Source organism: Gymnoscopelus braueri (genome assembly GCF_963280865.1).
Source record: "Gymnoscopelus braueri genome assembly, chromosome: 12".
Classification (NCBI taxonomy): domain Eukaryota; kingdom Metazoa; phylum Chordata; class Actinopteri; order Myctophiformes; family Myctophidae; genus Gymnoscopelus; species Gymnoscopelus braueri.
Window position 1 is genome coordinate 6,002,234 of NC_137614.1, and position 14,607 is coordinate 6,016,840.

Below are 14,607 nucleotides of genomic sequence, written 5' to 3' on the forward strand. Positions count from 1 at the left end.
AGGTGCGTGTGTGTGTGTGTGTGTGTGTGTGTGTGTGTGTGTGTGTGTGTGTGTGTGTGTGTGTGTGTGTGTGTGTGTGTGTGTGTGTGTGTGAGTGTGTGCGTGCGTGCGTGCGTGCGTGCGTGCGTGCGTGCGTGCGTGCGTGCGTGCGTGCGTGCGTGCGTGCGTGCGTGCGTGCGTGCGTGCGTGCGTGCGTGCGTGCGTGCGTGCGTGCGTGCGTGCGTGCGTGCGTGCATCCGCATGTGTGTGCATGTGCACTGTCATGGGGGGTGTTTGGTTGAGTGTTAAGGAGAGGAAAGAGGGTGGGTGGGGGGGTGACTGTGTGTGTGTGTGTGTGTGTGTGTGTGTGTGTGTGTGTGTGTGTGTGTGTGTGTGTGTGTGTGTGTGTGTGTGTGTGTGTGTGTGTGTGTGTGTGTGTGTGTGTGTGTGTGTGTGTGTGTGTGTGTGTGTGCGTGCGTGCGTGCGTGCGTGCGTGCGTGCGTGCGTGCGTGCGTGCGTGCGTGCGTGCGTGCGTGCGTGCGTGCGTGCGTGCGTGCGTGCGTGCGTGCGTGCGTGCGTGCGTGCGTGCGTGCGTGGGAGTGTGTGTGGTTTGTGGGGGGTGTGTCTGCTTCACTGCACTCCTCTGGCAGAGAGAGAGAGAGAGAGAGAGAGAGAGAGAGAGAGAGAGAGAAGAGTCACTGACTCACTATAGCTGGGTATGTGTGTGTGTGTGTGGTAGAGTGGGTTTGTGTGAGAGCTCGTGTGTAAGTGTGTGTGAACATCGGAATGATTAATCCTCTGGAATTGTACAAGGAGCAGAGAGAGACCACAGCACTGCCTCACAGAAAGGAACTCATACGGCAAGATGGCAGGGAAAGGACTTTTATCGCTATAAAAAAAACCTGATCTCTGAGGGTTATTCAGAGAGGAACACAACCCTTCTACGACCAGATAAGAGCTGCTTAGCAGTGTGGCATTTACCAAGAGGGGTGAAGGGATATTTGAAGGGGGAAAAAAATCTTTCTAAGTTCAACTCGAGGGGGTCCTCTATCTGCTGGAATCAAATATGATCTGATCTGTTATAAGAGTGACCTCACTGGGTGCTGGATGTCAAGGCAGTACTGCTGGACTTTTGGACGTAAGGAATGAAGAAGCCGAAAGATGGTGTTTCTTATTTAAGCGGGTGAAGAAGACACAGCTGCCTCTTGGGAATACACACTTGCTTCTTTTCTCCCCAAGGAGTGGGGTTGGGGGGGGGGGTGGGGAGTTCTTCTTCTTCTCCAGTTCTCCACTTAATCCCCACAAGTGGAAGATCAACAAGGTTACTTCCTCCCCAAGGTGGATGTTCATACGAGACGACAGCCATGCTGTGTGGTCTGAGGAGGGACACCAAGAACAGCATCGGTAAGACCCCAGCGGCAACTGAGCGCCGTGCCGTGTTGTTACTAGTGGACCTGAAAGCGGAGGTGGTCCGTGTTGTTAGTGGACCTGAAACCGGAGGTGGTCTGTGTGGTGGTCCGTGGCTTCTCGCAGAACCTGTGACCTAAAAAAAAGCACCGTAACCACTTAAACTCTTAAAGGTGTAGTTCACTCAAAAACATGACTTATTTTCCATCAATTACACACCCCATGAAACCTTGAATTTATGGAGATTGTTTTGGACGCATTCCTGAGCCAATAATTTGATGACCGGGTCATCGGTCAATAGGAGACAGTAGGAAACAAAAAAATCTCCATGAATTCAAGGTTTCATAAGGCATCATGGGGTGTGTAATTGATAGAAAATAAGTAATTTTTTGGGTGAACTACTCCTTTAAACACTTGAAAACCCTTAACGTTGACCGGCATGTCTCCCAGTGGTCTGTCTGTACTTGGCCCCCTCTGTCTCTCTCCATGCACCGAATCTCTTAGAAAATAGCAGATCTACAAGCTCACAACGCGTCGCTCTGCGACGCGTTGTGAGCTTGTAGATCGGCTATTTTCGCCGAATGTCGGCATGCCCAGAATAGGTACGCTCAGGCTTCAAGTGGTTAATCTGTCGCCTACTTCAACTTACAAATTCCTTCTCCTCCTCCTGTGACTGTGGACTAGTCTCAATTTCAATCACTATTAATTTTGACCACATCGTAGATTGAGTGCTTTTTATGCGCTTGATTCATAAATAATCACTCTTTGCTTAAAGCATTGCGACGTAAAGCATCGTTACGCGCACATTACTGCTGCAATACGAGTGCAAGGGGACTTGTGTGTCACTTGACTCTTTGCACCATGCCGTTCTGGCATGCCGTCGTCTTTGCTACAGTATGTGAAAGTGGGGCAGCGAGAGACGGAGACAGTAATGCTAACTGGGTCTGGTGGCGAAGCCGTGTTTATAAATAATATTTGACATCTGAAAATAGATTTATGATTTCATTGCCATTGTCAGCAGCACGGCACGCTGCCCCCGCGCTTAACCTACATTCTGATTGGCTCCGAGAGCAGGGCCAGCGTACGGCGTATGGCCCTAAATACAATTAGGAGTTAATTGACTCGTTAGATTTTTTTGTGAGTATGGAGCCTTTACATTTTAGTCAATCAATTCTGGTCTCTAAGACTCGGATGGTTTCATTTGAATACTTCCTCTTTAAAGACAAAGACAAGAATCAATGCTATTATTGGTGGTTCGTGGTCCATGACGTAACTAATTACCGGTGGTCCATGATAAAATGTCTTAAAACGTTTAAAATATTTATATTGTGCCTTTGTTAAATGTATCACAAAATAAGTTGAAATACTATTTCATAAGTAAATTTAAGAACACTTTTGAACTAATAGACTAATAGAAAAAAAGCTGAAATTAATTAATGATTGTTAAGGGCTTAATGTACTTGGTTGCACGTGGTGTCATGATCCGAAAGTATAGCCGATCTACAAGCCCACAACGCGCTGTTCTTGGTGTGCTACACTGGTGTGCAACTAAGTATAAATACGGCTTTAAGACACACACTTTAAGATTTTAAATATTGGTACAAAAAAAAAATATATATATTGTTGTGGGAAGGTGGGGTGGGGTGGTCCTTGAAGATTGTTGAAAATATATGCTAGTGGTCCAGATCTCACAAAAAACACTGATTTAATTGAGAGGACAGTTTATTATTCGCATCAATGTAGGGTTGCAACAGTTAATCATTACAATTGATTGAATGAATTATTCAATGGCTATAATATATTCAATGATGATTCAATGAATCCACAAACTAATGAATAGAATAATCACAGTTTATTATTCGCATCAATGTAGGGTTGAAACAGTTAATCATTACAATTGATTGAATGGATTATTCAATGGCTATAATATATTCAATTATGATTCAATGAATCCACAAACTAATGAATAGAATAATCACTTGGAAAATAATAATTGATAGCTGCTGCCATGGATGAATGATCAACTGTCTTTAGGGTCACTGGGGGTTATTTTATAAGCTGGAGCAGTATGGCTGGAGGACTGCTTGATGCTACAGTAGTATTCATACAGTAGTATTCATTCAGTGATAATGGTACAGTAGTATTCATACAGTAGCCTAGTATTAATACAGTAGTATTCATTCAGTAGTATTTATTCAGTGATAATGGTATAAATAGCAGATCTACAAGATCACAGCGCTATGTGAGCTTGTAGATCTGCTATTTAAAAAAAATCTTTATTTCTTTTTTACAAATCAATATATATATATTTTTACAACATTTGTAACTCAAATCTTTCCTTCTGGGGGGTCCCTGGAACAAAATATTTTGAGATGGTGGTCCACATATCTAAAAATGTTTTCTAAATCCTAACAGTATGTTGCTATATCAGTGGTGCTCCAACTTTTCCATGTCATGGACCCCCCAAAATGATATGTATTTGGCCGCGGAAGCTTGCAGACCAGCTATTTCTGCTTTTTTCCATGTATGAACATTTCTCAACATGGAAACGATTATGACGATTATGACAAAAATAATTGCGACTATCTCAAATAATTGCGATTAGACGATTATGTAACAATTGTGCCAGGCCTAGGTATATGCGCGGTGGGACAAAGAAAGGTCGATAACAAGTCGATTTTCTCCTCAATTGTTTTGTTGGATATTTAGTCCAGTGACCATGGGGCTACAGAATGGTTCATTAGCTGTGTTCACGTTCACGCTCCCATTGGGATTAATAGACTCCAACCTTCTTACTGTCTCCTAAAGGGGCGACCACCTATGTCAGTGGTTCTCCACCTGTGGGTCGGGACCCCCAGGGGGGTCCCCACATGATTTTTTTGGGGGGGGTCCCAGATGACAATTTAAGGACTTTGAAGACCTTTTTGATTCCTCAAAAAAGAAAGAAAGAAAATAAAGAAAGACCATTACTGCATCAAAAGTAATCAACAAACTATACTATAAAAACTGGTCAAACATTGGCCAAATTGCATAATATAAGAAAGGCAAACATTTAGAAAATAGCAGATCTACAAGCAAGCTCACGTGATGCGTTGTGAGCTTGTAGATTTGCTATTTTCACAACATTTATCTGTGGAACCGATTCAAACTAAATGTAATGCCTCAACTCCTACAATTCCAAGTGCTTGTCAGGGTGGGGGGTCCCCAGTTCTAAATAGGATTGTTTTGGGGGGTCAGGGCCTGAAAAGGTCGAGGACCACTGGGATAATGGGGAGACCACCTACGTCACTCTGATACTGGAGGTAAAGGCCGCCTTTCTTTTTATTTTGTCTTGGCTACAGTTACGCAGTGGTGTAAGAACTACACACATTTTTTACTTAAAGGAGAATTTTGGACTAAAGTTTTCTTACCTTTTCTATGACGTTATGATATCTTAGGATGAATGGTACAGTAGAAAAATGTCATAACTCCACCCCTGAGACGCCACAGCTTAAAAGGTGCGCGGATAGGCCTTAGGTTAGATCACATATTTTAATAGCTTTTTTTTTCCTTTTTTTTTGTGAGATCTGACGTTCATAGTGACAGAACACTATGCAACCAAAAAAAAGAAAAGAAAAAAAAACAGAAGTCTCGCTAGACGAGATTGAAATTTCGAGATTTCAATCTCGTCTAGCGAGACTTCTGTTTTTTATTTTTTTATTTTTTTATTTTTGGGCTCGGGGGTGGAGTTATGAAATTTTTCTACTGTACCATTCATCCTAAGATATCATAACGTCATAGAAAAGGTAAGAAAACTTTAGTCCAAAATTCTCCTTTAAGTAAAAGTATCAATACCACAATGTAAAAATTGTCTGTTTACAAGTAAAAGTTCAATATTAAAAATTTACTTGAGTAAAAGTACAAAAGTATTGGCATCAAAACGTACTTAAAGTACTCATTATGCAGAAGGTCCCAAGTTTTCAAATGTATAAGCGGAAAAGCGACATGCTGTGAACTTGTATATCGGCTAGTTTCAAATACAATATAGTATAGTAATAAGTGTTTTTTTTTAAATAATATTCAAAATCTGCAAAGTAACCAGTAACTCAAATTTTGAATAATTGTAGTCAAAGTGGAGTACAAGTACAATATTTGCCACTGAGATATGCTGGAGTAGAAGTAAAATTATTGAAAATCTTAAGTCCTCTAGTTAGTAAAGTAAAAAATACCTCAAAATTGTACTTAACCCATTAAGACCTGGAACGCATCTGTGTCACTTAAGATTTCTTTGGCTATTCAAAAATAGCAGATATACAGTGCTGCGCCATGAGCTTGCAGATCTGCTATTATTTTTTTATTTTTTTTACTATTAGGATTTATAAAACATTTTTAAGAATTAGTACTTTGTCCACCATTGTCTTAAAGTGGCGACCACCTACGTCACACTGACACTGCAAGCCAGTTGTGCCGTCTGTCTTTGTATGTAGTCTTGTCTTGGCTCCCAGTTAACGCACAGAGTCTGCTGAACTGAAGTCATGTAGCTCAGGCCTAGTGGCAATATACAGTGACGTGTGTACTGGTGTGCTGTGTTCTGGCTCCGCTGCAGCGTGACCCGCAGCCAGCCATGCCTCCTCTTGACTGCCATGACAGCTGCTGGACTTGTCATACAACCCCCAGGAAGTGTGCCATTACGTTGCTTTTGCCCAACCTTAACAGCCCTTTGATGTGTCACCCGCTGTGTGTATGTGCGTTCGTGCGTGTGTGTGTGTATGCGTGTGGGTGGGTGTACGTACGTGTGTTTGTGTGTGTGTGTGTGTGTGTGTGTGTGTGTGTGTGTGTGTGTGTGTGTGTGTGTGAGTGTGAGTGTGAGTGTGAGTGTGTGTTTGTGCCCCAAAGCTTGTGTACAGCATACAAGGATGTGAATCAAAGGTTGTGAATTATCATAGCATGCATATATGTGCATATTCTTTATGTCCATATATTTACAAATGAAAACCCATTATGCTTCGCCCCCTTTCTTTTTTTCCCTCCATCCGTCCTTCTTCCCTCCCTTCTTTCTTTCTTCATTCTTCCTTCCTATAAAACGGAACCAAGGCACCAACCTGCTCATCGTGAGCAGTCAGTGGTGGAAAGTAGCATTTACTCAAGTACTGTACTTAAGTACAATTGTGAGGTATTTTTTACTTTACTGGAGTATTTCCAATTTTCTGTACTTTTACTTCTACTCCACTACATCTCAGATATTGCACTTTTACTCCACTACAGTTATTTGAAACCTTTAGTTACTAGTTACTTATTTTACTTTAGTTACTTATATTTAGATTATTATTACAAAACATGCACTAACCACTTCAGCCCTATATATTTCGGCCATTCGAAAATAGCAGATCTACAAGCCCACAATGCGTCGAGATGCGACGCATTGTGGGCTTGTAGATCTGCTATTTTCAAAAGATTTGTATACATTTGAAAAAATTGGAATGGGACATACTGCATAATGAGTACTTTTACTTTTGGTACTTAAAGTACATTTTGATGCCAATACTTTTGTACTTTTACTCGAGTACATTTTGAATTCCGGACTTTTACTTGTAACAGAGTATTTCTACATTGCAGTATTGATACTTTTACTTAAGTAAGAAACGTGAGTACGTTTACCACCACTGGAGCCGGGCGGGGATCAAACCCGGGATCCTTCCGTTTCCCAAGCAACTGCTCTACCTTCCAAGACACTGCCGGGCCGTGCCGTGCAGCTATGCGCTTTTTATTGCTCCAGGCCTTGACCAAAGGTTACAGGTCAAACAATGTTTGACAAAGCCTTCCTGCCTGTCAGGTTTTATAAGGACCGTATATTATATTCCACAGAACAGATGTAGAAAGCTGATGTGAACGGTGATGTGAACAGATGTAGAAAGCTGATGTGAACGGTGATGTGAACAGATGTAGAAAGCTGATGTGAACGCATTGCATCCGATGCCTTCCAGCCTCCCACCCATCTGTCCGCTCACATCATCACTACACATAGAACCGGTTTGGAGATAGGATACTGCACAAACGCCAAGATCACTCATATACATTATGTACACTTATAGACAAAAACATCGCAATTTCCGCATCTTAAATGCTGAGAGTAATCACATAAACCCTATATATATATGTACTTCTATTTTTCTAAATCTCTTTGGCGAAATTAGCTGATCTAAAAGCTCAGAACGTGTCGTGTCACAACGTGTTGTGAGCTTGTAGAAAATTGGAAATACTCCAGTAAAGTAAAAAATACCTCAAAATTGTACATAGGTCCTACCTACTTCCCTACTTCCTTCACAGGTGCTACCAATGATACTAATGAAGGCTCTGTTCCATTTAGTGTAGCACAGTGGTTCTCAAACCTTTTAATTTCAAGGAGTAAATATACCTGAGTAAATATACTTGGTTACTTTCCACCACTGTGGGGAAGATATCTCTGCGTGAAACGCCTCACTGTGTCTTTGTGACTCCATGTTCTTGGTGGAGGTACTGTATGGTTCTCAAGCATTTTCATGTCAAGGACCTTCAAATTGATCCGTATTAAGCCGCGGGGGACCCACCAATTGAAAAGATCAGGTGCCAGGGACCCCCATATGAGAAAATATCTGTTGCTACTGTAGATTAAATACAGAATTTCACAACTGTCTATACTGTAGAGAGAGTCATTGGATTACCTTATACCGTAGCTGGTGAAATTATAATGAAATGAACATCTTTCAACCTGGCATCCCTATTTTGAGCATGTCATAAAGCTTCAGAAATAGCCCATAATACCAAATCCACAAGCTCACACAACATGTCGCAGTGCAGCTTGTAGATCAGCTATTTTTGCAATGTTTCTTTAAATAGTGCTTAAGACCTGAGGCGATTCTTAAAAATGTTTTCTAAATCCTAACAGTTTTTTGTTTTTCTAACAGTTTTTTTGAAAAAATATTTTTTCAAGATTTTTCAAAAATAGCAGATCTACAAGCTCATAGCGCGGCACTCGGTGCCGCGCTATGAGCTTGTATATCTGCTATTTTTGAATAGCCCGAGAAATCTAAAGTGACACAGATGCGTTCCAGGTCTCAAAGGGTTAAGTGGTTAAACTGTTCCTCATTTTGCTGGGGACCCCCTGGAACCCCCTCAAGGACCCATGGTGGGTCCCTGGCCTGGACCCCACTTTGAGAACCACTGGCAGTGGTCCTCAAACATGTTCATGTCAAGGACCCCCAAATGAATATGTATTCGGCGGTGGTATTTGAAACGTAGTTGACATGTCAGTGGGGAGCCTTGGCTCGTGCCGGCGTATTGCATATGCCTGCGATTGACTAGTACAGCCTGCAGGTACATCCCATGCAGTGTTGATTTTGACAGCACATTTTGATTTAGTCATAGTCTTTTGAATAAAATTCCATTTAGTTTTTGTCATATTTTAGTCACCTGAAATGTTTAACTTTTTGTCTAGTTTTAGTCGACTAAATCTACAGTTGATTTAGTGGACTAAAATGTATTTTGGCCGTGCCTTGATGGCGTCGTAATGGCTGATTTTACACTTGGTTGCATGCTGAAAATAGCAGATCTACAAGCTTGTAGATCTGCTATTTTCAGAGCACAACACCCACACGCAACCAAACATAAAATTCTAGTCTAGTTTTTATTTGTTGCCAAAATTGTCAATATATTTGTAATCATAGCTTAGTTTTTATTTAGTTTTCGTCAGTGAAAAACATTTTGAGTCATAGTTTTAGTCGACGAAATCAACACTGATCCCATGTCAGGAGGGGCAATTGTTCTGCCGTCATTAATTCACCAAAAATGACAGTTGTCGTTGACCGATTTGAAAGATATCCAGGAATTGGCGTCTTTGGCCTGCTGGTTGCGTGCACAAGAAATATGACATTGATCTGCCTTGGTACTCACAAGTATAGTAACACAAACACGCACACGCACACGCACACACACACACACACACACACACACACACACACACACACACACACACACACACACACACACACACACACACACACACACACACACACACACACACACACACACACACACACACACACACAGGGCTGAACGCAGCACATCTAGAGATAATAGCTTCCTCCATTGCATCGGTTGAGCCAATAGATCTATGAGCAGTTATGATTTCATATTGTGATGCCGTAAGGCAGAAATATGGCCTTTCCTCCGTACAGAGAGAGAGAGGGGGCTGGTAGTGTGAAATATAGGATGTTTGAATCTGTGTGCCGGCCATTTGAAAAGGTTATTCCCCCACATGTACGGGATTATTAGAGAAGTGCCAAGTCAGATCCCTCCTCCCTACGACTGCTGACGTCTTTGTGTGGCTCAGAGCCAGACCCATATGTCAGCTTGGCCGATATTTGACGATTTGGACGATGATTTGGACGATTTATGCATCCCATGTGTCCTGATTTGTATATAGTTTCAACCTGGCGCTCCTATTTTGGGCATGTCGTTATAGGAGACCTTTAAAAAAAAATTACATATAGCGTCTATTCATTTAGACCAGGGGACTTCAACAGGGGGTCCGTGACCCCTAGGGGGTCCTCAGAGTTAGTACAGGGGGTCCTCCAAATCTTTGTGGGATTCTGAGGGGAGTGAGGGGAACATCAGCCAAAAATAGCAGATCGACAAGCTCACAACACCTCGCGCGTTGTGAGCTTGTCGATCTGCTATTTTTGGCAAAGAGGTTTGTTGTAGAGGGAAAAAAGATAACCAAGTACAGAGCCAACGGTCAAGTTTAGTATTGAGGCTTGGTTAAGTGGTTAAATGTCTGATAATTATACATTAACATGAATTAATAGAGAAGCTAGTGTATAAAAAAACTATCAAAAAACATTAATTTGTACAACATTGATGATAGTGCTGTAAAACAAGTCTATGAAGCTATCTATGAAATCTATGAAAAGGTTTAATCTGCGACACAGCTTTATACAATATGTAGTGGGGGTCCCTGCTTCATCTTTCTCTCAGCTAAGGGGTCCTTGGCCTGAATAACGTTGAAGACCCCTGATTTAGACACTTCAGCTCAGGATTAAACATTACCATTTATTAACCATTTACCATGTATTGCATATAACCATTTACTGCAATATTAACCATTTACTGCAATGATATTGCATTCAGTTGGGCGGTGTGACTCTGCTCATGTGATATTACAGATAACCTGCGCAAGCAGGACACAGAATCTGAGATCACAAACCCCCCAGAGCAGAGCATAAAATACAGTTTTATATGAACATAACATTGAACCTTCAATGCATAATTAAAATACCACATAATAGTCATAGTACAATCCATAGAACCACAGAACAATCCACAGAATCATCCTATTAACAACATGAACTAAATGCCAACTAAATGCCACAGGGAGGAGGCCAGGGAGGTGGAGGGAATTTTAAAACGTAACAGCTGTACAACCGGCAATGATGATTAATGATGCCAATACTTTTGTACTTTTACTTTGGCTATTCAAAAATAGCAGATATACAAGCTCAGCGCAGCACAGAGTGCCGCGCTATGAGCTTGTAGATCTGCTATTTTTTTTTAATCGTGAAAATGTGTGCAAATCTTTGAATATACATATTTCTAAAGCAAACATCTTTAACTCAAATCTTTATTTGCTTCTGGGGGTTCCTGGAACTAAATGTTTTGAGATGGGGGTCCGCGCCCCAAATACATGAACGAGAGTGAACGTAGCATATAAACCTCCTGCCTTCCATGCCTACGTGAACTATCGCTATGCTGAATTTTCGCTGATCGGCTATGTGGATTGGCTATTTTTGAAACTTTTTGAATAGGGCTTTAACTTATTAAGTTATTATTTGTGCTTATTATTTTTTTGCATATAAGTTAAATGTTCTTTAATCAGAGTTTTTGAAGTGTATTAGAAAACAGCACTTTTATGCAAAATATCGGTCAAAACATCGGTAATCTGTGCAGGCTAGGACTCTCCGAAATCGTGTCCGGCATCGCACCCAAAAATCTGGCATGGGTCGGGCTCTAGCGTGGCTGTATTCACATTGGCCAGAGCTACAGTATAGGCTCTGAGCGCTATGGACGTATGGGGCCCGGCAGTCAGCACTGTCAGAAATGCTCCTCACTGTTGGGATTTTCCCCGTAGAGCAGAACATTCCCTGGTCAGCAGTGTTGGAAAAAGTATTCGCATGTTTTACTCAAATAAAATATCAATACTGCAATATGTAGAAATTGTAAAAGTTAAAGTCCAGAATTCAAAATTTACTTCAGCTCGCATTGTGAGCTTGTAGATCGGCTATTTTCAAATGGCCCAAAATGTATATAGGACTGAAGTGGTTAATGTACGTTTTGTAACAATAATCAAAACCTACAAAGTATAACTAGTTTTCTAATAATTGTAGTGGAGTAAAAAGTACAATATTTGACTCTGAGATGAAATGGAGTAGAAGTAAAAGTACTGAAAATTGGAGTACGTAGTACGGTACTTAAGTAAATGTACTCAGTTACTTTCCACCACTGTTTTTTTCAGTGACAACTGCTGCAAAACGACCGAACGTGATTATTTTTCTCCCCATGCCCGAACAGCCCCATTAACCTCACGCTGCTCCTCGAGGAAGATTGCTGCGCTTTAGCATTCGCATACATCAAGCTGCTTGCAAACGTACTCATGTGTTAAATTAATCGTTTTTGGAGGCTCTTCGCCTCGGACCAAGGAGGAAGCTATTTACATTTCTGGAACGCCTTACAGGGATTGTCTTGTAAACAGAAGTGACCTCCAAGGTCCAGAATTCAGACTTGATCGTTCTGGGTTTTGTTAATGACTACTGGCTACAAGCTAATGTCTAACGGTTGTTAGATGTGGATTTTTAGTGCTGTTTTCCCTGCCTGAATCCCCATGCCAGAGGTGGAGTTCAAAGCATTCAAGTAGCCAGCAGTGGTATAAAGTAATTAAGTACATTTACTCAAGTACTGTACTTAGCCCATTTAGACCTGAGGCCGATTCTAAAAAATGCCTTCTAAATCCTGTTTTCTGAAAAACTTCAAATATTTATTCAAAAATGACAACACCCCCAAAAGGGGTTCCCGTCCTGAAAGGTATAGTTACAAATAGGGGTTTCCGTCCAAAATGGGTTACAATTTTACAGTATTTCTACTTTACCGGAGTATTTCCAATGTTCTATACTTTTACTTCTACTCCACTACATCTCAGAGGCAAATATTGTGCTTTTACTCCACTACAGTTATTTTAAAACTTTACGCATTGTGAGCTAGTAGATCTGCTATTTTCAAAAGATTTTTTTTTACATTTTATACATTTGGTACTTTCTACTTTTGGTACTTAAAGTAAATTTTGATACCAATACTTTTGTACTTTTACTCAAATAAATTTTGAATTCCGGACTTTTACTTGTTCGGGCACGGTCCCACCGCACTTTTATTTTACCTCTGGGGTGGAATCTGCCAATGCTTTGTCAATGTAAATGCGTGGATTCTTGGAAAAAATGCGCAAGACCATGAATCCATGCATTTGCATTGACAAAGCATTGGCAGATTCCGCCCCAGAGGTCAAATAAATGCGGTGGGAGCGCGCCCCACCAAGAGTTGGCTGGCCGCTGTTTGCAGAATCTGCCAATGCATTGTCAATGCAAATGCGTTGATTCACGCAAGAGCAGATTTTTCCGCTAGTCGCGCAGACCTTGCGTTTATCTGCTCTCCGCGACTAAGCATAAAACTGCTGGAGGCAGGCGCTGATTTTCTCCCTCTGTCCAATCGGGTGAGTCGAAGGCGGACCGTCTCAAGACTCAGGAAGCAACATGGTGCTCAAGGCAGCAGGCACAGGCGGTGCTACGGGGAGGCTCCTGAAAGTGAGTGACAGGCGCGACACTCCCGTTTTTTAGAATCCGCTGGCTGCAAAAAACTTTGGCCGCGCACAACCTGCGTTTAACAGCGGCCAGCCAACTCTTGGTGGGAGCGCGCCCTAACAGAGTATTTCTACATGATGGTATTGATACTTTTACTTAAGTAAAACAATTTAGTACTTTTCCCACCACTGGCTAATGCCTAACGGTTGTAGATGTGGACTTTTAGTGCTGTTTTCCCCTCCCTGAATCCTCATGCCAGAGGTGGAGTTCAAAGCATTCAAGTAGCCAGTGGCAGCTGGCTGTCACAGTGTGTGAATTGATAATGTGAGGAGTCATCTTAGCCCTCGCTCTGCTGCACAGATTCCCTACATGCCATTTAGAATGCAAGCATCCTAAAATGCAGTGGTGGAAATAGTACTCAAATGTTTTACCTTAGTAAAAATATCAATGCTGCAATGTAGAAATACTCTGTTAGGGCGCGCTCTCACCAAAAGTTGTCTTGCCGCTGTTAAACGCAGGTTGTGCGCGGCCACAGTTTTTTGCAGCCAGCGGATTCTAAAAAACTTGAGTGACGCGCCTGTCACTCACTTTCAGGACCCTCCCCGTAGCCTGCACCGCCTGCTGCCTTGAGCACCATGGTGCTTCCTGAGTCTTGGGACGGTCCACCTTCCACTCACCCGATTGGACAGAGGGGGAAAATCAGCTTCTGCCTCCAGCAGTTTTCTGCTTCAAATGGACAAGTCGTGTAGAGCAGATAAACGCAAGGTCTGCGCGACAAGCGGAAAGACCCGCTTTTGCGTGAATACACGCATTTACATTGACAATGCATTGGCAGATTCTGCCCCAGAGGTAAAATAAAAGTGCGGTGAGAGCGTGCCCTTACAAGTAAAAGTCCGGAATTCAAAATTTACTTAAGCAAAACTACAAAAGTATTGGTATCAAAATGTACTTAACACATACAGTGCCAAGATCGCATCGATGCGTTCTTTCAAATCCATCGCTTGAGTGCCAGGATTCCAAAGAACGCATTGATGCGTTCTTTTGAATTTTCATTGTTTAATCTGTGATCGCACGGTCCTGTTTATTTCTCATCAACACTTTCGTTTTCCACTTACGTCACACTCACCCGGAGCCGGATGTAAAAAAAATAATTCATTTCCGGGTCACATTGATTTTCGGCCAGAATAAGGAAAAACACTGTTTTTCACACGGTATAAAAAACGAACGGACAGCTCAACTTCTATTTTCTTTGGTCCGGGTGACTAACAGTCATCGTCGTAGTGTATCACATCGTTTTCAGGCCGATCAGCGGGCCAGGGATTGTCGAAAACGTCACATCCTGTGAATGACCGGATATGACGTG

The 14,607-nt window shown here is 41.9% G+C and overlaps 1 protein-coding gene across 1 annotated transcript in view; it reads left to right on the forward strand.

The window, feature by feature from the left end:
* Window positions 1-1,282: 1,282 nt before the first annotated feature.
* Window positions 1,283-14,607, forward strand: part of LOC308097438 (glutamate receptor-interacting protein 2-like) — a gene marked incomplete at its 3' end in the record, with an annotated part of 107,536 nt that continues 94,211 nt past the window's right edge. Inside the window, exon 1 of the mRNA XM_080445196.1 lies at window positions 1,283-1,383. Within this exon, the coding sequence (XP_080301322.1) occupies window positions 1,344-1,383 (40 nt within the window). The 5' untranslated portion in view covers window positions 1,283-1,343. The remainder of the gene's footprint in view (window positions 1,384-14,607) is intronic.